Raw genomic sequence first — 27,691 nt, 5'->3', positions numbered from 1 at the left:
ACATCTATTCCTAAATGATTTTTATGACATTATTAAATTTTGTTCTTAATTTTCAGTATGTTGATTACTGTTATATAAGAGATTTATTTAACCTTGTATATTAATCTTGTATTTTGTGACACTAATAAAATTTTTTATTAACTCAAATACGTTTTTGGTAAATTTATCATAGTTTTTAATGCAATATTATGGCAAGAAAATAGTATTCTACTTCTTTTCTAATCTGAAAGTTTTATTTATTTATCTAGTATAGTTTTCTGGCTGATACTTCCAGTACAATGTAAAACATAATGGGAAAAGTGTGCATTCTTATTCCGTTTTTAAACTTACAGATACAGCCTGCAGTCATCTACCTGTTATATGTAAATTGTGCTGCAAATAGCACTCAAATGTAAATTTCCTCAGCAAGGCAATTTACTTTTGTAGAAGGGTGTGGCTCACAGATGGAACAATGGTGAGCGCACACCTAGACCAGAGAGGGGAAGGGGTTCTTATTCCTGACAGAGGTAACCCCTACCACTGTGTCGTTCCCCTGTTGGCTGGGGTTACACCGCACAGTCTGGGCTAATTCCGAATGGCTATTTTAAAGAGGGCAGGGATACGAACTGAGTGGCAGGGTGCGTAGTTTGGCGGGAAGGGTGGTTATGGGACAGGTCAGAGCAGGTGACCAGGGGTAACTCAGGCCAAAGCAGGTGACTGGAGTAGGTGACCAGGATGAGTGAGGACAGAGCAGGGGATTGGGGGCACAGATGTGAACTACTGATTAAAACTGGTGGAAAAGGTTGTTTATGAAACTATAAGGAAGTTAAACTTTAAAATGGAGGACAAAGAACTGAACATACTGACATACTGATATTTTGAAGAGAAATTTAAAACTCATTGTATCCAACAATTCCTCGTCTTGAATTTTCTTTACAGCTCTTTCTCTTCAAACTTCCTTAACATGTCTTGGCTTAGTTGTTCTGCTTGATTTTCTAAAAGAAGCAGCTTCTCTGAATAAGGTGGAGGATAGTTAAGGGAGGTTTTAGTAAGTGCTGCTTCTATCAGTCTCTGCACCAACCCACAGGTGCATCGTATGACACGAAACCCGACAAGAATGAGTGCACCCGCTACAACGAGAGAAGTAAGACTTGAGACCATGATTCCTTTCCATTTACCAAATTATTTTTCTAGCCAGTCTGTGAAGGGTCATTTACTCCTGAGTTGTTGGCTAACTCATTGGACAGAGCAGTTAGACCTTGCAATGTGTTTGTTATACTTCATCAGGGGCGGTGTTGAGATGAAGGTACGGCACTGAGTTTTAATCATGATGCAAGCTCCTCCTCTTTCTGCTAATATCATGTCTAAGGCTATTCTCTTTCCCAAGCCATCTGGCTAGTAGCCCGTAATTGCTCAGCTATTCCTTTAACGGCGTCTCTAGTGTAGTTAATACAGAGCTGTTGGTTGTAGTAAATGTAATTTATCCAATCGACATTGTCACCCACCAAAATATTGACTGAAATTCTGCAGCTATCTGATCTCAGGCTTTGAATTTATTTGGCAACTCCCACAGTGTTTACATAAACATGGGTGTTAAGGGAGCCACGTGAGGCACTTCTCTTTTTTTCTGTTTCTTTTATAGTGTTGACAGAACGCAGGGTGAAAGGGATGACCAGTTGGACCAGAGCAGGGGTGCTGCTCTAAGTACTTGGCAGAGTATGCAATACCACTGCCCACGTGCTTGGAGATAAACAAGGACAGACTGATTGGTAAGCTCTTGAAAAGGCTTGGTTTCACTGCACCCTGTTAAGTTTTCAAGGAATGTCAACTTTTCCCCCTGCTGTGAAAGGCACAAGGTGAAGTTAACACCAGGGGCTGGAGGCCGGATGGCCATTGGGCTGACCCGCAGGACTCTTAAATTCAGGGAATGGCAGTGAAAGAATCTTGCATGACTCATCATCCCAGGCTGTGGGGTTCTGGAAGAAAGCTACCATACAGCTCATGCCTGGTTCATGACAGGACCATGCAAGTGGAAAGGGGGCAATCTGGGTTCTGGCCTGCCTGTCACACAAGCGTAACCATAGCTCTTGTTTAGCGTACAGACAGAATATCTAATCAGTTCCAGACAACCATTTGCATCCTGATACCCTGTTTCAGTTGCTATAGTTTGTTTTAAATCTTTAACTGCTACAGCAGCTATTTTGGTTTTATCCTTGGGTACATAATGAGAGAAGGTTTGGTTGTGGAGAACTTAGGAGAGGAAGAAGGGGGTGCAGGAGGTGAGGAAGCAGTGAAGTCCATTTCAAAGGATTCTGTGGAGTCCTTCCCTGAGCCTTCTGCTCCTGTACCATAGAAACGACTTAATGAGGGGAAGAACTCTGGGAGCAGGGATGGTAATCTGTCTGATAGGGAGGGGTAGCTCCTTTAGTAAAGGGAATACATGGTTTTAAGAACGGCAACTACTAGTTGGGGTGGCCCATGCGGCCCATCCTTGCTCTTCAGTGGGTGCACAGAACAATGGACCAATTACAGCATAAAAGCTCGAGGGGTCAAGACTCCTGATTGACACTGGGGCCTTCATTGAAATCTTCTGAGACTAAACGGTCCCAATTCACAAATGTCCAGTCTGAGGAGAGCCAGGAAGGACAGAGGTATTTTTCTGAAGTGGAGAGCTGTCTTCAACTTGGCAGATCCCCACAGGGTATAACAAGGTAAGCATCAAATATAATAGCTTGAGGCAGAATTGACTTGGTTACATTAATAACTAGATGCTCAGCAGTGGAAGAAAGAGTAACAGATGAGAGAGAGTTAAATTTTTCTTAGCTTTAGCTTGGTGGGGTTTTCTCCTGGGACTATGGCCCATGACTCTGGAGGGGGTCAGCGCCTTTTTGACTTGGGTGTGATGGGTCTGTCCTTTCTCTGCTGTCTGGACTGCGATCTCAGTAGTTAGGAACACCAGGTAAGGTCCTCACCAGGCCAGTTTGAGCTTTTCCTTTCTCCAGCTTTTGACCTCAGGCTGATGCTGGTGTGCTGGAAATTCCAGGGGTGGCAGCTGCACTGAAAGATCTTTAGTTCTGAGGGAAGGGAAGGTGGAAGATAAACCAAATATATACTTTTTGAGAAACTGATTTTTTGTTTCAAATGTAGGGATATTGGTAGTAGAATGTCTTTTCGGGGAGCAGTTCGGACTTTTAGGGTAATAGGCCTTCCTACTTTCCCTGATGAAAGTGGGTGCCAGGAGTAAGATATTTCCATGTTATGTCCAGTATCTGGGCTAATTTCCCAATGACATGTGCAGTAAAATGAGTCTTAGTATCTGATTCAATAAATACTTTAGACAACCAATTGGAGGCATCTCTGTGTAATCAATCTGGACATTTTGGAATGGCCTTAAGCCTGGATTCCTTCCCCTGAGGGGTAATCTTTTAATAGCTTGTTTTTAGTTTTCTTGCATACTAGGCAACTGTGTATAACCTGTTTGGCCAGGGTATAAATTCCTAGGTACCCATGAACTCTGAGGACTGCATCACACATGGCTTGGGGCTCCCAATGGGTCCCTTGATGCAGTTGGAAGCAGATTCCCCTCATAAGGGGTTTGGATACCGTTTCTCTCTGGTCTGGCAATATCCATTTTCCTTCTGAATTATCTTTAGCACCTATTTTTATTAGTTTTTAGACCAAAGAAAGCCAAACACCATTTTATATTTGACAATGCTTCCTGTATGATTTTATACTAGATAAGCTAAATTTCACCTTTATGTTAGTGTGCCATTAATGATAAACTCAATTCTAATAAAACCTTGTAGACATAGTTATCCAATTTTAATGTCTGACCATAAGGTAAGATTTTTATAGAGTTTTTTTAATACTGTATAATTTTTGTTAAAGAGCCGGTTAGTGCTAAAAAAAAACCAAAAAAAAAAAAAACTTGCACTTTTATTTTAATGTCCGGTTCACAGAAAAACTGGAGACTCCTTTAACTTTAGCCAATATGGTTACAGAATTTCCTTTATAATTAACATTTTAAAACTTGCTTAACCTTCAAAACATTTTTTTTTTACTTTTTAAAAAATGGGGCCAGGCATGGTGGCTCACGCCTGTAATCCCAGCACTTTGGGAGGCCAAGGTGGGTGGATCACGAGGTCAAGAGATCGAGACCATCCTGGTCAACATGGTGAAACCCCGTCTCTACTAAAAATACAAAAAATTAGCTGGGCACGGTGGCGCGTGCCTGTAATCCCAGCTACTCAGGAGGCTGAGGCAGGAGAATTGCCTGAACCCAGGAGGCGGAGGTTGCGGTGAGCCGAGATCACGCCATTGCACTCCAGCCTGGGTAACAAGAGCGAAACTCCGTCTCAAAAAAAAAAAAAAAAGTAGGTAGAAATCCTCATTCTTATTGTAAGGCCAGTGCCTCCTTGGGAGCCGAATGGACACTCTGTTCTCTCTCAGTGCCTAAAAACTACGTCATCATTCTCAGCACATTGCTCAGCATTTGCCCTCTCCACGCGGGCTCCCCCTTGCCCATTTCCGCATTCCAATCTCAGCACTGCACCCGCCAGAAATTTTGAAAAGGCCCACCAAGAACCTGCCCTATGGTAGCTCCCCCGTACGTCCTCGGCCAGCCCCTCGTCCGTGCTCACTCCCTTCATACCCAATGGAAATGCCCCCGCTTTGTTCACCTCGCCCGTCCCCAGTCTTTTAATACCCAATAGAACTACCTTGTCTTTGTTTCCCCCGTAGTCAATCAGCTACTTCTACTCCCTATAAAACCCCACGCCCCAAGAAGAGAAGCACGACTTCTCTGGCCCCTCCTGTCGGACCGTAGAACCTTGCCCAGGAGCTGGTTAATTTCTTTATTCCAATAACTGGCCTCAGTTGCCTCATTTAAATCTCAGTTGCTTCATTCAAACCTTACACTTGTACTTCCTTATAATTCTTTTACCAAAAGTGTATTTTACTTTCCTTACACACCTTGCACATAAACTTTTTCAGTAGTTTTACATTCGGGAGGCCTAATTACCTTTAAATTATACAACTTTTCTTGCATAAATTCCCTTTTATAACATGTTTCATGACTTTCACACAGTTTGACATGCCTCAACTCTCTGACTTGTAAATTTCTTTAAACAGCTAGTTAATTTATTTTAGGACAAGAATTTACTATATTTCTACAAGAGTTTCCCTGTTAATTACTGAATACCCATCGTGTCTTTTTCCCTTAATCACCTGGAAGGAACCATTTAATCCTGCTGGGTTATGGGAATAATTAGTGGTTAATGTTAAATTATTACTATTGTTATTACCAGAATAGCCTACTTTAAGATTTTTGAGTCAGTTGCTACCTGTTTGCCTTTTCTTTTCTTTTCTTTTTCTTTTTTTTTTTTTTTTTGACTTAGGATAGTCACATTGTGAGATGTGCTGACAGTGAGGTTTCCTTTAAGGCATTTATTTATTGATTTATTTTCCGTTAGCAAAGCAGTTGCCACCACAGATTGAATGCATTTGGGCCATCGGGGTTACTGGGTTAAGGATTTTTGACAGGAAGGCTAGGAGATGTCCGCGGCCTCCATGCCTTTGGGCAAGTATTTTTAAGGCTACACCCTTGTTTACACTGACAAAAAGATGTCAGGCTGCTTAAGGAGGGCAAAGCCAGGACAGAGGCAGTTACTAATAGATGTTTTAACCTTTCCACCTGTTGGATTTCTGGTAATTGCCAAATGAGAAGGTTTGGTCTGTCTTGCATGAGCTTTTTGTATAAGGGTTTTGTTTTTAGAACGTTAAGAGTCTGTCCATAGACAACATTATCTGACTAATCATAAAATTTTCTAGGTTCTTGTTTGGTCTCTGGTGGAGGCAATAGTATGATGCCTCCAATCCATTTAAGCTCAGATTTCCATTTTCCTTTGCTAATTAAATGACTTTTTCTAATATTTGACTAAATAAATTTGGAGACTCTGTAGAGTAAGACTGTCCATCAGTATTCCTATTTTCAACTGGAGTGAGTGTTTTCTCACTCAAAGGCAAATAGGTCCCAGCTGTCCTCTGCCAAAGGACAAGCCCAGAAGACATGTTTTAAATCTATTACTGTAAACCACTGGTGATTGTAATAATATAAGGATTGGGAACAGCAGGGTTTAAGAAGCCCATCGGGGAGAAGACCCTCAATTATCAATTACAGGCTTTACATTTCCGCTGGCTTTTAAAGGAATAGGGCACACTGCGTTCTCCACTACTTCTCTCCTTTTTCTCGGACTCTTTGTCTCTCTCTCCGACTTCCCTTTCTGTCAGTCTTTCTCTCTAGGATTTTTTTCTCTCTTAGAAGCTCTTTTACAGGTTTATCTTTCTAGTTCTCTATTTTTTTTTTTTTTTTGTAATTTCTTGTTAATATTTGGCCAATTGCTAGTGACAAAATGAAGTTTTAACATTCCCCCAAGAGGATCCTCGAGACCTAGACCAGCATATTTTCCCTCACATTTTCTCCGTGGGCTGCGTTGTTACTGTCCCACCAGGGGGGCCTGGGTGGGAAATTTCTTATCCACTGTAAGAACATTTTGGGCGGGGGTGGGTGGGTGTTCACATTCCTAGGCTCCCATAGCGACTCTATGGATCATACCTCTTTCTTCCCCCGAGAAGAGGGGAAAGGGAAGTTCTGAATATCTTTTTTTTTTAATTATTTTTATTTTATTTTATTTTATTTTTTTGAGACGGAGTTTCGCTCTTCTTACCCAGGCTGGAGTGCAATGGCTCGATCTCGGATCACTGCAACCTCCGCCTCCTGGGTTCAGGCAATTCTCCTGCCTCAGCTTCCTGAGTAGCTGGGACTACAGGCGTGTGCCACCACGCCCAGCTAATTTTTGTATTTTTTAGTAGAGACGGGGTTTCACCATGTTGACCAGGATGGTCTCGATCTCTTGACCTCGTGATCCACCCGCGTTGGCCTCCCAAAGTGCTGGAATTATAGGCGTGAGCCACCGCACCTGGCCTCTTATTTTTTTTTTTTTAACTTGCTCCGTCTCGCATTGAAGTCCTTTTAGGGAAGGATACTAAGGCTGGTAATGAATGGGCTCTTAGGATGATTCCCAAGAGGCAGGGTTATAAGAAGGGGGATAACAAGGATAGCAGAAGGGTCCGGGACAGCAGCTTCTCTTTCTTGTTTTAGTCCTTTCGTTATTCTAATATTTTAACATTAGGCCTAGGGGATTATTTGGGGGATTATAATTGTTGCTAGCTTTATCCTTTACCCTACTTGGGGTATTGCTCATTTTGGGGTAAGGCTCAATTTTCGTTACCAGAAATGTCTCACCTTTTGGGGTGAGGCCCAATTTCCCTTACCGGAAATGTCTCCCTTTTTATTGTAACCTCACAGACACCCCAACCAAGGAACACTTCACTGCCCCCTGCGGCTTCTCTTACCTTGGTATATCCCTACCAAGGAATCACCGCCCCGCCGTGGCTTCTCTTACCTTGGCCTGCCCTGACCACCAAGGAAATACTTTGCTGACTCCCAAGTGTTTGTTTCTTTGGTCTGTGCACACACTTGCATGGTCGCTGCGGTATGTGAGGATCTTTTACCCCGGGTCACTGGCTGGTTTTGTAACCGGGGGAGTGTATCCAGCTCCCCGTTCCAAAGAGGTTCTTGGCCTCTCTAACCCCAAAGAATGGGGAATAGGGCCCCGGAGGCAGGCGAGTTTGCCGTTCCAATAAATATCGTGGACCCAAAGAGTTTTGTGGAAGAGCGATTTATTAAAAAGAGAGAGAGAGAGCGAGCGAGCACTCGTGCACGAGAGAGGCAACGAGACAGCTCCCACGCTGTTGTGGGAGGGGAATCCAGGGAGGGATATTCAGTAAGGAGCAGCTGAAGTTTTAACTCTTGAGTTATTCCTTCCCCCATTCATGTTCTCGTCCAATGAGAGGAGTTCTTTCAAACTTCCTCTGCAGTGATTGATCTTTGACTCTGATACCAGATGGGCTACTTGGTCCACAGCCCTGAGTTACAGAGCCCTCTCCTCCCAGAGCTTTTGGCAGGATTTTTGGGACAAAGGAGCCCCATCTGGCTTTCCCTACTTGGCCCACTCCTGGGAAACCCAAAGAACTTTACATTTGAAACCACTCTGGTCCCTGGATGGAGGCGTGGAGCAGGGAAATTCCTGCCTTTGAAACCACATCCCTTGTAGACCCAGGAAGAGAAGTTTCTTTAACACAGTCACTCAGTTTCTTTCCATGTTGCTGAGAATATGGGCTTATTCCTTGTACTAGGTTGGTCCTGACTTCTCACTCATCAGGCCACCTCAACAAGGCAGTGGTGGGGGGGCACTCTCCTCACGAGAGAGAACCACAGACCACCCCCAGAGGGGTATGTGGTCCCCGTACGGGCCACCAATTGTTCCATGTAAATTTTCAGTGCTGCAGAAAAGTAGCACTCAAATATAAATTTCCTCAGCAAGGCAATTTACTTCTATAGAAGGGTGTGGCTCACAGATGGAACAATGGCTAGCACACACCTGAACAAGGAGGGGAAGGGTTCTTATTCCCAATGCAGGTAGCCCCAACCACTGTGTCATTTCCCTGTTGGTTAGGGTTAAACCGCACAGTCTAGGCTAATTCCGATTGGCTATTTTAAAGAGAGCAGGGGTATGAACCAGAGTGGTGGGGTGGGTAGCTTGGCGGGAAGGACGGTTATGGCACAGGTCAGAGCAGGTGACGGGAGCAGCTGACCAGAGCAGGTGATTGAAGCAGGTGGCCGGGATGAGTCAGGACAGGGCAGGGAACCCAGGGAACAGATGTGAACTACTGATTAGAACTGGTGGAAAAGGTTGTTTGCTGAAACTACAAGGAAGTTAAACTTTAAAATGGAGAACAAATAACTGAACTTACTGACATACTGATTCTTTGAAGAGAAATTTAGAACTCATTGTATCCAGCACACCGTTAAGTATACTATTAGCTGTTGCTTTTTTATAGCTTTTTAGCAGGTCTTAGAAGTTCCTTTCTAGTAGATTTCTGATTGTTTTATCATGGATAGGTGGTGGATTTGTCATACTTTTTGTGTCTATTTAAATTATCACTTTTTTTCTATTGTTCAAGTAACATTTTATAGTATGTTGATTTTTAAAATATTAAGCCAACACTGCATTTGTGAACAACTATTGCTCTGTCATGGTATGTAATCAGTTTTACATGTTGCTGTATTTACTTTGCTAACGTTTCAGATAATTTCATCAGGAATTCCACATTTATATGGAATTTGGTCCATAGTCATCTTTGCTTGTGATTCTTTTGTCTGGTGTTGGCTCTTGTCATCCAGGCTGGAGTGCAGTGGCACGATCTCAGCTCACTGCAGCCTTCACCTCCTGGGTTCAAGTGATTCTCCTGCCTCAGCTTCCCAAGTAGCTGGGATTATGGGCATGCACTACCATGCCTAGCTAATTTTGTATTTTTAGTAGAGATGAGGTTTCACCATGTTGGCCAGGTTGGTCTCGAACTCCTGACCTCGTGATACCTGCCTCAGCCTCCAAAAATGCTGGGATTACAGGTGTGCGCCACCACGCCTGGCTAGGAATATATTTTTAAAAGCAGGTACACATATTTTACACTGAAAAATACTTAAAATGCTCAAATTTAGGCTGGGCGCGGTGGCTCACGCCTGTAATCCCATCACTTTGGGAGGCCGAGGCGGGTGGATCACGAGGTCAAGAGATCGAGACCATCCTGGTCAACATGGTGAAACCCCGTCTCTACTAATACAAAAAATTAGGTGGCCATGGTGGCGCACGCCTGTAATCCCAGCTACTCAGGAGGCTGAGGCAGGAGAATTGCCTGAACCCAGGAGGCTGAGGTTGTGGTGAGCCGAGATCGCGCCATTGCACTCCAGCCTGGGTAACAAGAGCAAAACTCCGTCTCAAAAAATAAAAAATAAAATAAATAAATAAAATGCTCAAATTAAAAAAATGTATATGATACATCTAATATTCAGGGTTATCAATAAGAAATGTTAAGATCAAATTACTCAACAAATGTATCTACAGATTCAATGTAAATTTCAAAGTAAACTATTTTCATAGAAATTGAAAGCTGCCTGGGCCAGGCGCGGTGGCTCACGCCTATAATCCTAGCACTTTGGGAGGCCGAGGCGGGTGGATCACGAGGTCAAGAGATCGAGACCATCCTGGTCAACATGGTGAAACCCCGTCTCTACTAATACAAAAAATTAGCTGGGCATGGTGGCGCGTGCCTGTAATCCCAGCTACTCGGGAGGCTGAGGCAGGAGAATTGCCTGAACCCAGGAGGCGGAGGTTGCTATGAGCCCAGATCGCACCATTGCACTCCAGCCTGGGTAACAAGAGCAAAACTCCGTCTCAAAAAAAAAAAAAAGAAAGAAAAAGAAATTGAAAGCTGCTCTAAATTCTATGTGGATATGCAAAAATATGAAACAATATGACAATTTTGAAAATAAAAAAATCACAGTACTCCTGGCTAATAGATGAATAGAACGTTACCTGTTCTATCACTGAAAGTTTTCGTGAAAAAATTATGTTCCATTTTTATTAAATGTTAGTGAAATTTAGAATTTATGCAATTTGACACTGAGCTTTTCCATGTGAAAATAGTTTAGTTAATATTTTCTCTTGTTATATGGGTATTCATTTACTCTCATTTAATATATATATGTATATTCTTCATTTTTGTATGTTGAAAAGTGATTTTTCAGAATTATTTATTGATCAAATTTTCCCCGCTGGAATTTCTTGGCATCTCTGACAAAATTATTTTTACCTCAAATTAATGTGTTTATTAGTATTAGTATACCTTCAATTTTATTCTTTTAATCTACATAAATCAATTCCTATGTTAGCACTGTATTCTTTGATTACTATAACATTGTAACTATAACATTACTGTCATAATCTGTGCCTATCGAGACTTTTTTTTTTAAAGACTGAGTCTTGCTCTTGTCACCCAAGCTGGAGCGCAGTGCTGCAATTTCAGCTCATTGCTTCCTAGGTTCAAGTGATTATCCTGCCCCAGCCTCCCGAGTAGCTGAGATTACAGGCATGTGCCACCATGCCCAGCTAATTTTGTATTATTAGTAGAGATGAGGTTTCACCATGTTGGCCAGGTTGGTCTGGAACTCCTGACCTCTTGATCCACCTAAATCAGCCTCCTAAAGTGCTGAGATTACAAGTGTGAGCCACTGTGCCCGGCTCACATACACATACATACATATATATATATATATGTATATAGTACTTTCAGTAGAGACAGGGTTTCACCATGTTGGTCTCAAACTCCTGACCTCTTGATCCACCTGCCTCAACCTCCCAAAGTGCTGGGATTACAGGTGCGAGCCACCGTGCCTGTCTGGACATTATTTATTTATGTATGTATTTATTTTTCGAGACATGGTCTCACTTTGTGACCCAGACTGCGGTGCAGTGTAGTGATCTTCACTCACTGCAACTTCTGCCTCCTGGGTTCAAGGGATCCTCCTGCCTCAGCCTCCTGAGTAGCTGGGACAACAGGTATGCACCGCCACATGACTGACTTCTGTAGTTTTAGTAGAGATGGGGTCTTGCCATGTAGCTCAGGCTGGTGGTGAAATCCTGAGCTCAAACAAAAGACATTTTTAAAATTTTTCTAGTAGTTTACAAAAGTTTATGTTGTAAGTACTTGACATGAAATAATATGAAATAAAAATATAAAATAAAGTCATAACAATAAATAATGCAAATTTTACTCCATTATTAAGATGGAGAATATGACTATGATAGTATTAGTTAATATTTATGTTTACTGTGGGAGACAAAGGAGTTATTGAATAGAAACAAAGTTAATAAAATTGCAATTTGACTTTGGAATGTATAAAGCAGGCAAACCAAGCCTCCCTTCTATATTTACCAACATTTAAGTAAGATGAAATAAATTTTAATAAGAACAAATAAAAAGTAATATTGTGTTTAAAGAAAGCTATGAATAAAAGACAATCTGACCATCACAGGCATTACTATTTCATTCATACAGTATGTAAGACAATATTTTAAGCCATTAAACATTTTTAGGCTTAACATCTACGAGTTTAAAGTGAATATGTTAAATATTTATTGAATGAGAAAACTGGTACCTTTAAAACTTATTTTTTATTATTATTTTTTTTGAGACAGAGTTTTGCTCTTGTTACCCAGGCTGGAGTGCAATGGCTCGATCTCGGCTCACTGCAACCTCCGCCTCCTGGGTTCAAGCAATTCTCCTGCCTCAGCCTCCCGAGTAGCTGGGATTACAGGCACGTGCCACCACGCCCAGCTAATGTTTTGTATTTTTAGTAGAGACGGAGTTTCACCATGTTGACCAGGATGGTCTCGATCTCTTGACCTCGTGATCCACCCGCCTCGGCCTCCCAAAGTGCTGGGATTACAGGCGTGCGCCACCGTGCCCAGCTAATTTTTGTATTTTTAGTAGAGACAGGGTTTCACCATGTTGACCAGGATGGTCTCGATCTCTTGACCTCGTGATCCACTTGCCTTGGCCTCCCAAAGTGCTGGGATTAAAGGCATGAGCCACCACACCCAGCCTAAAACTTATATTTTTAAGTGAAATATAATTATTAGGCTAGGCATGGTGGCTGACGCCTGCAATCCCAGCACTTTGGAAGGCCAAGGTAGGTGGATGACCTGAAGTCAAGAGTTCAAGACCAGCCTGACCAACATGGTGAAACCCCATCTCTACTAAAAATACAAAAATTAGCTGGGTGTGGTGGCACATGCCTGTAATCCCAGCTACTTGGGAGGCTGGGAGGCACAGCTGCAGTGAGCCGAGATCACACCATTGCACTCTAGCCTGGGCAACCGAGCAAGACTCCATCTCAAAAAAAAAAAAAAAAATTATTCACAAAAATGGAAGTAAAATTTCCACAATTGTCCAGAGTCAAAAGCAGAGAAATAAATATAAATGGAACTGAGGGAAATTATCGTTAAAGGTGGAAGTGGATACTTACCTGCAATACCTTCAAGAGAAAAGGGTAAATTAAAGTATTTTCCAAAGAAAAACATTAATTTGGTTATCAGTAAGAGCTTAAGTGTGTACTTCAAGAAAAAGAAACATTTTGTGTCTAAAGGTAAAAATGAAAGAGTGAAAGACTTGATTTGGGAGCTGACATGTTTTTTCTCAGGGTTATCAGTACCTGGCAGCCTTTCAACTAGATACAACAGTCTAGAGTTTAGAAAATATTCCTATATCCCATCTCTTCTCTGATCTTTAAACCCTGTGTGGCTGTGCAAAATAGAGGCTTGAGTCCCGTTTTGCAGATGAAAAAGCCGAGGCTCAGAAAGACAAACGTCACACACAAAGTTTGAGTCAGAACCGGAACAAGAACACAGGACTCTCAAACCAGTGCTGTTCCCATCACTACATCACTCCTAGGACTAAGAATACGTTAAGACTCCAACAGATAGAGAATTGCTCAATGTATTCCACCAAGATTAAACCTGACCCACCCCGGAAAGCTAAGCATCTCTGGAGCCCTGGGGTGGAGAACTCAAAAAGAGAATGATGCCTCCATTTGCACATCTGAGCTCCAATGCAGACTCTGCCACTCAGCTATAGAGCCTCACTTTCTGAGCCTCAGCTTTTCCTGCCATAAAATGAAACTACAGGCCAGGTGCTGTGGTTCACACCTGTAATCCCAACACTTTGGGAAGCTGAGGCAGGTGGATCACAAGGTCAGGAGTTTGAGACCAGTCTGGCCAATGTGGTGAAACCCTGACTCTACTAAAAATACAAAAATTAGCTGGCATGTAGTCCCAGCTACTGGGGAGGCTGAGGCAGAAGAATCACACGAACCCAGCAGGTGGAGCTTACAGTGAACCGAGATTATGCCACTGCACTCCAGCCTGGGCAACAGAGCAAGACTCCATCTCAAAAAAAAAAAAAATGCTCAGGATAAGGGCAGAACAGCACTGTAAATGCAGGGTACTTGGCAGGTCAAAAGCACTCGCTGACTTAGTTTAAGCACTCAGGATAAGGGCGGAACAGCACTGTAAATGCAGGGTGCCTGGCAGGTCGAAAGCACTCGCTGACTTAGTTTAAGCACTCAGGATAAGGGCAGAACAGCACTGTAAATGCAGGGTGCCTGGCAGGTCGAAAGCACTCGCTGACTTAGTTTAAGCACTCAGGATAAGGGCAGAACAGCACTGTAAATGCAGGGTGCCTGGCAGGTCGAAAGCACTCACTGACTTAGTTTAAGCACTCAGGTTAAGGGCAGAACAGCACTGTAAATGCAGGGTGCCTGGCAGGTCGAAAGCACTCGCTGACTTAGTTTAAGCACTCAGGATAAGGGCAGAACAGCACTGTAAATGCAGGGTGCCTGGCAGGTCGAAAGCACTCGCTGACTTAGTTTAAGCACTCAGGATAAGGGCAGAACAGCACTGTAAATGCAGGGTGCCTGGCAGGTCGAAAGTACTCGCTGACTTAGTTTAAGCACTCAGGATAAGGGCAGAACAGCACTGTAAATGCAGGGTGCCTGGCAGGTCGAAAGCACTCGCTGACTTAGTTTAAGCACATGGATAATATGTTGTGTTTTCTTGTGTCTCCTCCGTGGTGTTTGGTTCATGGCTCCAGATCCTAGGGGCTTCTGATCAACCCTGTGGGTAAGTGATGGATGAATAGATGAATGGATGGGTGGATGAAAGGGTGGATACATGGATGGATGCTCAGGAGAGCAGAAAGAAGTAAACAGAGAGCCAAAATGAAATTGAGGAGATGATTGAAGGATGAAAAGTTGATGCATGAAATAGAGGCATAGTCTTCAGCCCTCCTAACCCCACCCAGCCCCTCCAGCACCTGCCGTGGGGTTGCAGTGGCACATGCTTCAGACACTGTCCCCAGTCAACATGACATAGCTGCAGAAGGTGACAGACCTGATGCTGATCATGGCTCATGAGAAACATGCCAAGAGGCAGCAGAAAAAGAGCACAGCAGCCTGATAAAGTCGCTGTTGAACCTCTTCTCATCTGCCACAGCTGCCTGGCCAGCACATAGACCATGTATTCCTGGCGGGGGTGGGGGGTGCATGCCATCCAGCATAAACACCCAGACAGGCTCACGGGGAGGGATGAAGCTCTGCAATTGCTGCCAATCGAGGCTTAAAAAGGGAGAACAAGACCCCCTCAGGTCCAGACCCAGTGCCTGGGCCCACAGGTTCAGCATGGCAAGAGGCAGCACAGTTCAGTGGACAGGTGCACCCACCCACCCACCTCTCCTGACCCTTCTGCCTTCCCTGCGGGCTAAGCAGTCCTGCAGGGGATGCATGAATCTGAATGAGAGAGTACGCAGGAAAGAGAGAAGGGAAGGTTACCAGGTCTGGGCCTCAGCCAAGGATTTGACATCACTTTATTTGCCTACTATAGGGATGAACCAGGTAGACAGGTGGCCATATTATTACACTATTAATACAGATACACCTTACAGCCCTGGGAAGTAGCATACAATTCTGCAGCCAAGAGATGTTAGAATGCTGCTAGAGGATCCCAGGAGGTCACAGGCTGGCATGTCAGAGTCCTGAATTTTAGACTTTTCAAGGACATGTGCCCATCTGGGGTTCAGGCAGAATAGACTATACTGATGGTGACTGTGCATGCCACCATTCTAAACTCTTACACTACTAACTCACTTAAGGGACTCCATGAGGCAGGTACTGCTATCTTCACTTTACAGAGGACACTGAGCACAGATGTTGTAACTTGTCCCTGATCACACAGCTGGAAATAGCAGAGCAGCTGGGATGTGAACCCAGAGGCTGTGTACTTAGCCACACTGCAGTCCTGCATAACTGCAGAACAAGCTTCTGTGTGTGAGCTCTGCTGGCAAGTTTAAAGCAAAGACAAAACTAAATAGCAAATTCACAAGGCAGTGCTTACACAGAATTATCATCTCGTCTCATGCAATGCCTACAAAGTGCTCTCAATTGAATATACAAGTATGATTCATATCAAAAATATATATATAAATTTGACACACAGAAACATTGAAGGCTGAGTAGTAATGAGTGGTTTTAGCATTTCCCTTATTGAGAGGAGAATATGTTTGTCACGAAGACCGTGAATACTCTTCCCCAGGTCACTACAGAAAAAGATTCCTTCATTACAGTGCAGCAGCACACTGAGAGCAGCACAGCACCACAGCGGGTGATTTTGGAAAGGCTGCCGTAACATCCAGTGACTGGCATTTTATAGAAGACAGATTGGTAAGACTACACAAAACCTGAAGAAGCTATGGTCAAAATACAGCTTTCAAATGTAATTCACAAATAAAAGTCCTAATCAGTAGAACTAGCGACACAGATAGCGTAATTGCAAATTGGATTCTAGTAGTGATTTCAACCTAGCTTGCTTTTGCCACAGTGTTTTTTTTGGGGGGGTGGGTTCAGTGGAAAACGAGTAGTTTTGCAAACTGGAAGGCTGACACGGCACTTCATTTTGTTTTCAATATGTCAGGATGTTGTGTTCCTCTGGGTGGTGGGCCTGGTGGCGTCTGGTCAGTGAAGAGTGCTCCTTCCTCAGCAGCAGCCTTTGCTATCTGTGCTTTCATGAGTTCTTTAGGTAAAAGTGTATTTTTAGACTTTTCAACATTCAATTCTATACATAACTGTTCTCTACTCTTTCCAGAAGCAGGCAGCAACACTGAATCTTTACCAGGGCGATTGCTGAAGGTCTTCTCTCTGGATCTGGATGCATCATAACTTTGAGCAACTCTACATTCTTGGAAAAGCCCTTGTGGTGTCTGAGGTAATCTGCCCTGTCTGATTCCATGCCATTAGTCTCTATTCCTGAGGAGAGATTCAGCAGCAGCAGCACATACCACCGTGGGGACAAGTGCAGACATCTGCTTTTAGTAGATGGTCTAATTCTTCTGTCAAATTTCATTTGCAAAGAAAGGACTAACATCCTGTTCGATCTGTGGCCTAGAGATCCTTGTTGTATGTCCAGGATCACCTGTTTTAAGCATAACTTTGATGCCCAGTTCTATGCTTTGGCGTGTTCCCACCCAAATCTCATCTTGACTTATAACACATAATTCCCACACATTGTGAGAGGGACTCTGTGGGAGATCATGGGGGCAGTTTCCCCAATATTGTTCTCCTGGTAGTGAATAAGTCTCATGAGATCTGATGGTTTTATAAGGGGAAACTGCTTGGTTCTCTCAGTCCATCTTGTCTGCCACCATGTAAGATGTGCCTTTCACCTTCCCACGTGATTGAGAGGCCTTCCCAGCCACGTGGAAGGTGAGTCCGTTAAACCTCTTTTTCTTTTAAATCACCCAGTCTCAGGCATGTCTTTATCACGAGCATGAAAATGGACCAATACACCCAGTCCTTTTCATCTCCTTCTTTAGAGGCTGCCTTGGGGATTGAGGTTGGAGACATGGAAATGTTACCAGGTTTCTTATCCATGTGAATCAAAGACGTGGAATGACTATACGTCAAGCCCGGCCAACTTGCAGAAGGAGCTCCTTCACGAGCACTGCTTGTTTGAAGTAACTCGTGACTCTGTAACTTTTACTCGTAGCATCCACTGACCCTCCACCATCGCGATATCCGTTCTGCGTAAGCATATGAGCATCTATCTGCCCGAGCAGACAAGTGTGAGACTACTGAATGCTGTCCAAGCACTGCGTGAGCACAGCTTGCCGCCAAGCGTTCTGCTCATCAGCAGCCGGCCAGTGACTTTTCTGATCGCTTAATGCACCTGTCCGGCCTCTCCGCAGGCGGCCCCTGGGACCTGCAGGGGCGCTGGCGTCGGGGCAGCCCTGGCACTGTCCCCAGCCCCGCTCCCCACCGTGCAGCGCCACGAGGTCGGACTCCCGGGCGCGTCCTGGGCCCTGGCCCACCCGAGACGCAGCCGCCCGCGCCCGGAGCCCAGGGCCCTGAGCCGGCTCCACCCCGCGGGGCTCTGCGGCTCAGGGGGTCGCCCGGGGGCGCGGGCCCGGCTTCGCCCTGGACGCCCACGGTGTCCGCCCCCGCCCTGGTTTGGCCGACGGCGGCCGGGTCCGGGCGGGGACTGGGCTCGGGGCGCCCACTCCCACCCCTCCGGGGTCCGCGTCCTCGGCACCGCCGGGCGGACCCCGGCCGACCTCAAAGCGACCGCGCGGTGGGGCCGGGGGGACCGGGGCCGCGCGGCCGGGGTTGGGGGCGGCGGGGCTGCGGCTGCAGGGTGGGCCTGAGGACGGAGACGCGCTCTCAGCGCACATCGCCCCGCCAGCCGCGCTCCGAGGCCCGACCGAGGCCCCCCTCACCCCCGTTTCACGGACACGAAGCCGAGGCCAAAGACGGGACGGTCCCTTCCTGCGCATCTGCTGCCCGCTGCGTGGACACCACTGAGCTGTTGTTCACAGCGGGCAGAGACCGGCCCCCCGGGACCCCGGGACCCCGGGACCCCGCTTCCTGGCGAGGAGGGCGTCCTCCGCAACGGCGACCCGTCCCGAAGCGTTCCTCGCCCGAGGTTACTGGCCCAGCCGGTGCGAGGCCCGCAGGGCGCTGGGGACGCGCGACCGACTCCCCGAACCTGCTGCTCCCGCGTCAGGGAGGGCTGCGCGCCCCGCTCGCTGTGTGAGGACGGACTGAGGCCGGCATGCGGGCTGCGTCCCGAGGCGGGGTTCGTGGAGAGGTGATTCGTGAGCCTGGAGGAAGGGCGGGCTGTGTGTGCGTGAGATTGTGTGTGTGTGTGTCACTGCATATCACTGTGTGTGTGTTACTCTGTGTGTGACTGTGTGTGATTCTGTGTGTGACTCCGTGTGTGTGTCTGTGTGACTGTGATTTTGTGTATGTGACTCCGTGTGTCACTGTATATGTGTCTGACTCCGTGTGTGTCACTGTATATCACTATGTCTGTGTTACTCTGTGTGACTCCGTGTGTGTCACTGCATATCACTATGCCTGTGTTACTCTGTGTGACTCCGTGTGTGTGACTCCGTGTGTGTCACTGCATATCACTATGTCTGTGTTACTCTGACTCCGTGTGTGTGACTCCGTGTGTGTCACTGTATATCACTATGTCTGTGTTCCTCTGTGTGACTCCGTGTGTGTGACTCGGTGTATGTCACTGCATATCACTATGTCTGTGTTACTCTGACTCCGTGTGTGTGACTCGGTGTGTGTCACTGCATATCACTATGTCTGTGTTACTCTGACTCCGTGTGTGTGACTCGGTGTGTTTCACTGTATATCACTATGTCTGTGTTACTCTGACTCCGTGTGTGACTCCGTGTGTCACTGCATATCACTGTGTGTGTTACTCTGTGTGACTGTGTGATTGTGACTGTCACCTTGTGTGTGACTGTATGACTGTGTGTGTGTGATTCTGTGTGTGACTCCGTGTGTGTGTCTCTGACTGTGAGATTCTGTGTGTGACTCCGTGTGTGTCACTGCATATCACTGTTACTGTGACTGTGTGATTCTGTGACTGTCACCTTGTGTGTGACTGTATGACTATGTGTGTGTGACTGTGTGCGTGTGGCTATGTGTGACATTGTGTGTCACTGTGTCACTGTGGGTGTGTGTCACTGTGTGACTGTGACTGTGTGTGCGCGCGCGTGTATGTCTGTGTGCGTGCGTGCGTATATAATTTCTAAATGGACATCACCTTACACACTACAAGGTTGAAACAATGACCCGTGCGCTGTGCCTGGCCAAGCACAGAAAGCCCTGCCTGAAACTGCCTGAAGGCCCCAGCCTGTGACTCTCACCACATTCAATGGAGTGTATGGCTGCAACTTCTGTCACTCAAGGCCTGAGGGCGGGGATTGGGTCCTATCCAATCAGGGCGCTGGAGCAGGAACTGCCCAATGAGGCGCGCAGCCGGAGAGCAGACGGCGGCTTCCGCGATCTGGCGCGGCCTTTGCCTCTGGCTCCTGCCAGGGCGCGGGTTAGGGCGTCACCCCCTTGCTTCCACCCTCTCAGGGAGGCCCGGGTGATTCCGCCACAGCCTCGGCCTCCGTCGCTCTGTGTCCTGCGGGTATCGGATGATTCGTAGCTGAGACTCCGGGACACCCCGAAGCCCAGAAATGGTGAGTGTGCGGGGTTGGGCGTCCCGACACTGGGGAGGCCTCATCGGAACCGGCGGGAAATGGCGGCGGCGGGACCGCGTCTGCGAGCCGAGTCCCCGCTGCCGCCGCTCAGCCGTCGGTCCTCAGTCCCCTCCGGCGAGGGACCCGGGCTCCCGTCGGTCCCCGCACGGCGGCTCTGGCCCAGCCCGCGGCCCCGCAGCTTCCCCGGGCCGTGAGGTGAGGAGCAGCTGAGCGGGAAGACGCCGTCCCGACTTGACCCTGTTCGGAGTCAGATGGAGGCTCCCCGGAAACGTGGCGTTCCTGTGAGCAAACGGGGACTCGTGAACGGGGCGGCCCCGGCCGTGGCTCGCGGTTCGGGGGCTGCCGGCGGGTCTTGAAGGAAAGGCTTTTGTGAGGCGCGTGAGGAAGCGAAGCGCCCGCCCCGCCGCCCCCGCCGCCCCCGCCGCCCTGCGCGTCTCCTCCGCGCGGCTGCTCCTGAGGGGCGTCTTCGAACACACCGGCGTGGGCGCGCCCGGCGCTTGGCTGAGCTCCGAGTAGTTCTGCCGCAGGACTGACCCCGAGGAGGCCGTGGGCGCCCTTGGTCTGTAGCGGGCGTTCAGACGTGGAGACGCGTGTCCAGAGGCGGGGACCGGCGTCTGCGGGGGCGGCTGCGGGGAGAGCGCTGAGCTCGTGGGGTCGGCGCCGACTCGGTGGTGTCGTTAGTGAGTTGCTGGACGTCCCGTTGGGGTGGAGCATTGACTGGTGTTGAGCACGTTTTCTGTCAGAAGACAGACGTGGCTGAGTCTGGGCTGGAGGGAGATGCCGGGTGTCCGCGGGAGACCCGGCCGGGTTCTGCACATGCGCTGTCCTGTTCTTCCAGGTCTCCTCCAGGGTAGAGAGGGATCTGGAAACCTAGAGGAAAGGAGTTCTGAGAATCCTCCCTTCCCTGCACCCTGCTGCCAGCCCCCACCCAATGCTAACCCACTCCTGAGCGCGCCCGCTGGGAATTTGCACGGCCACGCTCTCCCCAGGACAGGGTTCTACCCTCAGGAATTGTGCCCATGGCAGCTTTGCACTTAGAATTTTCTGCCAAAAACACGCGCTGTGCCCAGAAGTTTCCTGGCTCATCTTAACCCCATACACTGGATCTGTAGCAGGAGCCTGTTTCCTTTACCCACCCAGGCTTCTGGACCACCTGATCCTAATGTCTTCTGCCTTTATGGACACAGAAATCAGTCAGAGCATAGCCCTCCCTGGGCCTGTACCTGTGTCACAAACCAGTGCTTTAGTCAGTCCTGCTCTACCCCCATCCAAGGCTCTTGATAGCTCCTTTCTCTCGTCTGCTTTTTCCTTTCCTCACGAATCGTCTTCCCTGTGCATACAGTGTACCCAGGTCCTTCCCTCATGTGCTACTAGAATTAAGAAGTTAGTGAGTTCAAGACCGTGCCTTTAGGCCTGGCTGTTGTAGGAGCAAACACAAATTAGAAAGAAGAGGCTTAATGCTTTCTCTTTAGAATGAGTGAAGAATTTTTGTTCTTCTGCCTTTTCTTAAAGCATTTAGTTAGAAAACTTTTTTATTTCAATGTTTTCTACGCTTCTTTGAAACATGTAAATTATTTTTATCTATTAACTAGGTCATTTGTCTTTTTTGACTCAAAATTGTCTTTATCTAGGACATGGAAACTATGGCTTTGAAATGTAACTAGCGGGCCCTAGCGGTGGCTCACGCCTGTAATCCCAGCACTTTGGGAGGCCGAGGCGAGTGAATCACGAGGTCAAGAAATCGAGACCATCCTGATCAACATGGTGAAACCCCGTCTCTACTAAAAAATAAGCTGGGCATGGTGGCGCGCGCCTGTAGTCCCAGCTACTCGGGAGGCAGAGGTTGCCGTGAGCCTAGGTCGCGCCATTGCACCCCAACCTGGGTAACAAGAGCGAAACTCCCTCTCAAAGAAAAAGAAAAAAGAAATGTAAATAGCAAGAATGTACACCTTATTCCACAGTTTCTGTAGGAGAATAGGAGACTGCCTTCAGCAGGTACCTGACGTCACATTTCAAATCTACCTCCTGTTATGAAGCTGTGGGAAGTTTATTTTCCATTTGAATATTACCAATTAGGAAACCCAGATGACCTCCCAAATTAGGTGACATTATTATAAACTGTGTGTGACAAATGGTGCTGTCAAGTCGTCTGCTTGAGAGCTAATTATGGTGACTTTCTGTTTACAATCTTAGTAGATTGCTGTAATACATGCCCATCACATTTTGTTTAATTATATAACAACACATTTTCTTGCTGTTCTGTTATTGTGGAGAGTTCAGAGATGATTTTGCTTTTAGTTATATTTTCCACACACTGCCCAGAATTAGCAGATGCTATATACAAAGTACCCACCAGGCTTCACTTTAGAGGAAAACTATCTTTCTCAGGATTCTAGTCACAACCCACAATTGTGCAACACAGTGCTTTCCAAAGCTGCAAACAAAATGGTCTATTTGGGATCTGCAGTCCCTTTTAGAGCAGTTAGACTAGATTTCTACAAAAATTACTTTTTAGAACTGCAATTAGTGTTATTCCACCTCCTTCAGTGCCCCAGGCATCTTCAGATCTGACACTGATTCAGAGATCATGGGGCCCATAAACCCAACCAGGATCACACATGTACATTAATTAAACCTGAGAACTTCAACTCCCTCCTCCCTTTGCCCAAATGCCCACAAAGTTGCATAGCTCACCAGCCCTCCAAGTCTTAAATGTGCAGTTCCAAATTCTGGATTTATGTCCTGGGATTTGAGAAAAGAACAGAACTTTTATCTGAGAAATACAAGATCTTTTAATTATAAGACCCAGGGATGTGTTAAAATGAGACCACAGTCCTAGTGTTCCCCTCTTTGAACTATTTGTCTTTTGAAATTGCTTGCTATTGCCACAAGTGGATATAAATTAACCTAATAATGCCACACTGGACACTACAACCCACACCTTATTGCTTAACAACGTATATAGCCAGTTGCTAACCTATGTTAATTTTATAAACCAGTAAGATTTTCTGACAGCTTTCTTTCAGTTCCCTCTGCCTTTCTTTTGCCTTTAAAAATATATTTGTGCCTGTAATCCCAACACTTTGGGAAGCCGAGGTGCGCGGATCACGAGGTCAGGAGATCAAGAGCATCCTGGCTTACATGGTAAAACCCGTCTCTACTAAAAATACAAAAAATTAGCTGAGCATGGTGGAACATGCCTGTAGTCCCAGTTACTCTAAGGGCTGAGACAGGAGAATTGCTTGAACCCGGGTGGTGGAGGTTGCAGTGAGTCAAGATTGCACCACTGCACTCTAGCCTGGCCAACAGACTCCATCTCAAACAACAAAACAACAACAACAACAACAAAACTTGTAACTGCTTCTAATTGGAGTGTATATTCAGGGCAGCTTTATACTCCAGGGTTGCAGTCTTCAAGCTTTGGCCCAAATAAACTCTATATTGCGTTTATCCCAGCTTTTTCCTTTTAGGTCAAAATATTCTTTAGAATGTGTTGAAGGAGCCTCCATGAGAGGATCTGTCCTTTGGTTTTACTCTGCTTGCTGTAACCCCTAAGAATGCAGAAGCGCATCGATCTCATCTAGAATCTGCACATAAAAAACTGACCTCTGCCTAGGATTCCCAAGACTGGGCCAGACTTTGAATAAAAGACATACAGAAAACTAACAGAAGGCATTTTCTGCATCACGAGAGGTCAACATAGACATCTTAAGCCCCATTTTCATAGTGGAGCCCTTTGAGTTTTCCAGATCTTGTCCTGTGACCTGCTATAGCTGTGTGCAAGGCTTCTGGTATAAATAGAATCCTATGGCAGAATCTGTAAGTGTAAACAAGCACCTTAGCAGTGGGAGGTCAGGGCTACAAAATATCCGGAATCATAATCACAACTATGCCTCCCTGTAAACTGTGTTGCTTGAGTAGAGTACTTTTGTCCTCCCTAGTAGCTGATCAGGGACAGGGGCAATCACATCTGGATCCAGGATCTGCAGCTCCACCAGAGCTGTTCCATTTTCTGTTTAGACCCCACAAGGTCAGCCTTAGTCTCTCCTGCCTGTCAGCCCAGGGTCACTGGGGATACTCTCACCAGCATCTGTGAGTATTTGAGGTATGTGAGGATGTCCTTTGCAGACTAGGGTCAGTCTGACCACAAGGTCTAATTCTCCCAATTCTGAGGAAAAAAAGTGATTCATCCAGGATTTGTTCCTCCCCTCACAAAACTAATCTCCTTAATTTGTACCCAGATAAGAGTTGCCCTAGTTTTCTGGTTCTTTGGTGAAAAATAAGGATATCTGGAGACTCAAAGTGATCAATAAGCTAATTGCTTATATTTCATGTAGTCATTAGAAAAAGACATGAAGCAGTCATGGTCTCTACCCTCAAGGAACTTGCAGTCTAGAGCACATGAACAAATGGTTGAATTCACCATCATGTGTTCAGTACAAAGACGGAAGCTAAACAGGAGACTTAAGCTTCATTTGGGCTACTTCCCCTTTATTGTTTTGTGAGTTGGTTTTTTTGTTTGTTTGTTTTTTGAGACGGAGTCTCGCTCTGTCACCTAGGCTGGAGTGCAGTGGCTGCCATCTCCACCTCCCGAGTTCAATTGATTCTCCAGCCTCTTGAGTAGTTGGGACTACAGGTGGCTGCAACAACATTGGCTAATTTTTTTTGTATTTTTAGTAGAGACAGGGTTTCACCATATTGGCCAGGCTGGTCTTGAACTCCTGGTCTTGTGATCTGCCTGCCTGGGCCTCCCAAAGTGCTGGGATTACAGGTGTGAGCCTCTGTGCCCAGCCTGTTTTGTGAGTTTTGATGCCACCATGTGAATGGCTATTCATTGACAGAAGAGAATTTGTAATTATTTTTATTGTGTTTACCTTGCTAAGAATAAATAACTTCTAATATAATTGCTCTAGAGAAACATGAGGGTTTTGGTTAAATTCCTTGTTATTGTATGTTACAAAAGAGACAGGGAAGTGGTTAAAATAGATTAAAATTTCACAAACTCTGGGAATCAAATTTCCCTTGGTCAGGCTTAGAAAAGACAAAACTGGGAGCCGTGGTGGCTCCAGCCAGTTGTCCTGGCGCTTGAGGAGGCGAGGCTATGCGTTCAAGGCCAACCTGGGCAATATGAGAACCTCTCATTCATTAAAAAAAAAAAAAAAAAAAAAAGGAAAGAAAAGACAAAAGTGAAAGTACTTAGTAGCATAGACCGCAGAGGGCATAGGGCCCACTTTCTGTCCCATCCCTGCCCAGATCCAGCCTCTTCTGATCCTTGTCCAGGTCTCACCCCACACTGAAATCTCTCACAGAACTGATTAGAAGAGATCAGAGTTTGGAGTGTCTACTCTTACCTCCTCTCCAGAGCTGGTGCTCACAATTTTCTAAAACCCAAAAGCGAATAAGTAGGGAAAAGCTAGATACTTTGGGGCCTTAAATCTTTTCTATAAATTTAAAACCAGTGTTTCTAGAGATATCCCATCCAGCAAGCTGTTCTCCATCCCTGCAGTTTCAGTGGCTATTTCTTACAAGTCTCCAAGTAAATAGAAACACAAGAATAAAAAATTCCTCTGAATTGTACTTAACACTTTCTTTCTGTCTCTCTCCCATCCACTTGTATTTACTAGCTATTATTCTATGCATTAAAAAAAAAAATCAATGAGGGGAAAAAGAAAGGAAATAGAAATTCTGGGCCCTGCATTTAAATCTGGGAAGTATAGGACACTTAGTATCCACCTCCCAGGATGTTATGAGAATTAACACACATAATGTGAGCTTTCCAGCATAGTGCTCTGTGACATATGTCTGAGCATGTATTACATGCCCCATAAAGATGGCATTAATGCAGGTGCACATATTGTTTTTCAAATGCAGACGTAGACATTGCCGCATTTCCAACTTCTGTAACCTTTAAAGGGCTGCAGAGAATGCCATGTTTCAAGATGATGATTGGTGGTCTTATCTTCGGATGAAAAGTATTTGTGTTGTAATAAGGGTCTTGGGGTAAGGGACTCTGTGCTGTGTCTGCTTTCTCTAGCTGAGCAGTACTATAATGGGTCTAGGGGGAGGAGCGTCAGCATTAACAGGAGACTTGCTATAAAAAGCTAATTCATGGACCCTTTTCAAACCTGCAGAATTTTGTTACTTAAACTGAGGACTAGAATATGAAATCACTTATATGTACATTGAAGCTTGAGAGGCAATGCTTAACTAAGTGTCTCTCAGCCCAGTCTTCCAATAGGATCACATGGACAGTTTGAAGAGAAACCATCAGGTGTACCCTCTTCACAGATTCTGTCTTTTATTCTGGGTGAAAACATCCCTGTTTTTTAAATTCAGTTCCTCACATGATTCTACAGCAAGACCAGGGTCAAGCATGAGGGCTTCCAGATACTTTACTGAGAGCTGAGTTCAACCTGTTTTCCAGGAGGTCACAGGGTCTACTCAGCTTGGTTTTGGTAGGGGCATGTCAGTGTAGCCCATTTTCTGTTTTTTTTTTTTTTTTTAAATTATTATTTTTATTTTTTTATTGCATTTCAGGTTTTCGGGTACATGTGACGAACATGCAAGATTGTTGCATAGATACACACATGGCAGCATGATGTGCGGCCTTCCCCCCCATCACCTATATCTGGCATTTCTCCCTATGCTATCTCTCCCCAACTACCCATGACCCACTGTCCCTCCCCTATTTCCCCCCGACAGACCCCAGTGTGTGATGCTCCCCTCCCTGTGTCCATGTGTTCTCATTGTTCAACACCCACCTGAGTGAGAACACGCAGTGTTTGATTTTCTGTTCTTGTGTCAGTTTGCTGAGAATGATGGTTTCCAGGTTAATCCATGTCCTTACAAAGGACACGAACTCATCATTTTTGATGACTGCATAGTATTCCATGGTGTATATGTGCCACATTTTCTCTGTCCAGTCTATCATGGATGGGCATTTGGGTTGGTTCCAGGTCTTTGCTGTTGTAAACAGTGCTGCAATGAACATTCGTGTGCATGTGTCCTTATAGTAGAACGATTTATAATCCTTTGGATATATACCCAGTAATGGGATTGCTGGGTCAAATGGAATTTCTATTTCTAGGTCCTTGAGGAATCGCCACACTGTCTTCCACAATGGTTGAACCAATTTACACTCCCACAAACAGTGTAAAAGTGTTCCTATTTCTCCACATCCTCTCCAGCATCTGTTGTCTCCATATTTTTTAATGGGATTGCCGTTCTAACTGGTGTGAGGTGGTATCTCAATGTAGTTTTGATTTGCGTTTCTCTAATGACCAGTGATGAGAAGCGTTTTTTCATATGTTTGCTGGCCTCACGTATCTCTTCTTTTGTAAAGTGTCTGTTCATGTCCTTTGCCCACTTTTGAATGGGCTTGTTTGTTTTTTTCTTGTAAATCTGTTTTAGTTCGTTGTAAATTCTGGATATCAGCCATTTATCTGATGGGTAGATTGCAAAACTTTTTTCCCATTCTGTTGGTTGCCAATTCACTCTAATGACTGTTTCTTTTGTTGTGCAGAAGCTGTGGAGTTTGATTAGGTCCCATTTGTCTATTTTGGCTTTTGTTGCCAATGCTTTTGGTGTTTTGGTCGTGAAGTCCTTGCCTGTGCCTATGTCCTGAATGGTTTTGCCTAGA

At 45.7% G+C, this 27,691-nt stretch overlaps 1 protein-coding gene across 5 annotated transcripts in view; it reads left to right on the top strand.

The window, feature by feature from the left end:
* Positions 1–1,627: 1,627 nt before the first annotated feature.
* Positions 1,628–27,691, top strand: part of LOC105732210 (zinc finger protein 141) — a 56,237-nt gene continuing 30,173 nt past the window's right edge. Inside the window, exons 1-4 of one of the 5 annotated variants that reach the window (XM_064365034.1) lie at positions 1,628–1,748; positions 14,590–14,618; positions 16,086–16,213; positions 16,635–16,754. In XM_064365034.1, the coding sequence (XP_064221104.1) occupies positions 16,698–16,754 (57 nt within the window). In that variant the 5' untranslated portion in view covers positions 1,628–1,748; positions 14,590–14,618; positions 16,086–16,213; positions 16,635–16,697. Of the gene's footprint in view, positions 1,749–1,817; positions 2,691–14,589; positions 16,214–16,634; positions 16,755–19,842; positions 20,032–27,691 lie in introns of those variants that run through there. The other 4 variants (XM_064365031.1, XM_064365030.1, XM_021667292.2 and 1 more) reach the window with 4 other exon arrangements.

This window comes from Aotus nancymaae, unplaced genomic scaffold, assembly GCF_030222135.1.
Source record: "Aotus nancymaae isolate 86718 unplaced genomic scaffold, 86718_ANA_hifiasm-v0.15.2.pri h1tg000006l, whole genome shotgun sequence".
Lineage (NCBI taxonomy): Eukaryota > Metazoa > Chordata > Mammalia > Primates > Aotidae > Aotus > Aotus nancymaae.
Note: the sequence above shows the minus strand (reverse complement) of the source record. Positions and strands in the feature narration are given on the sequence as shown.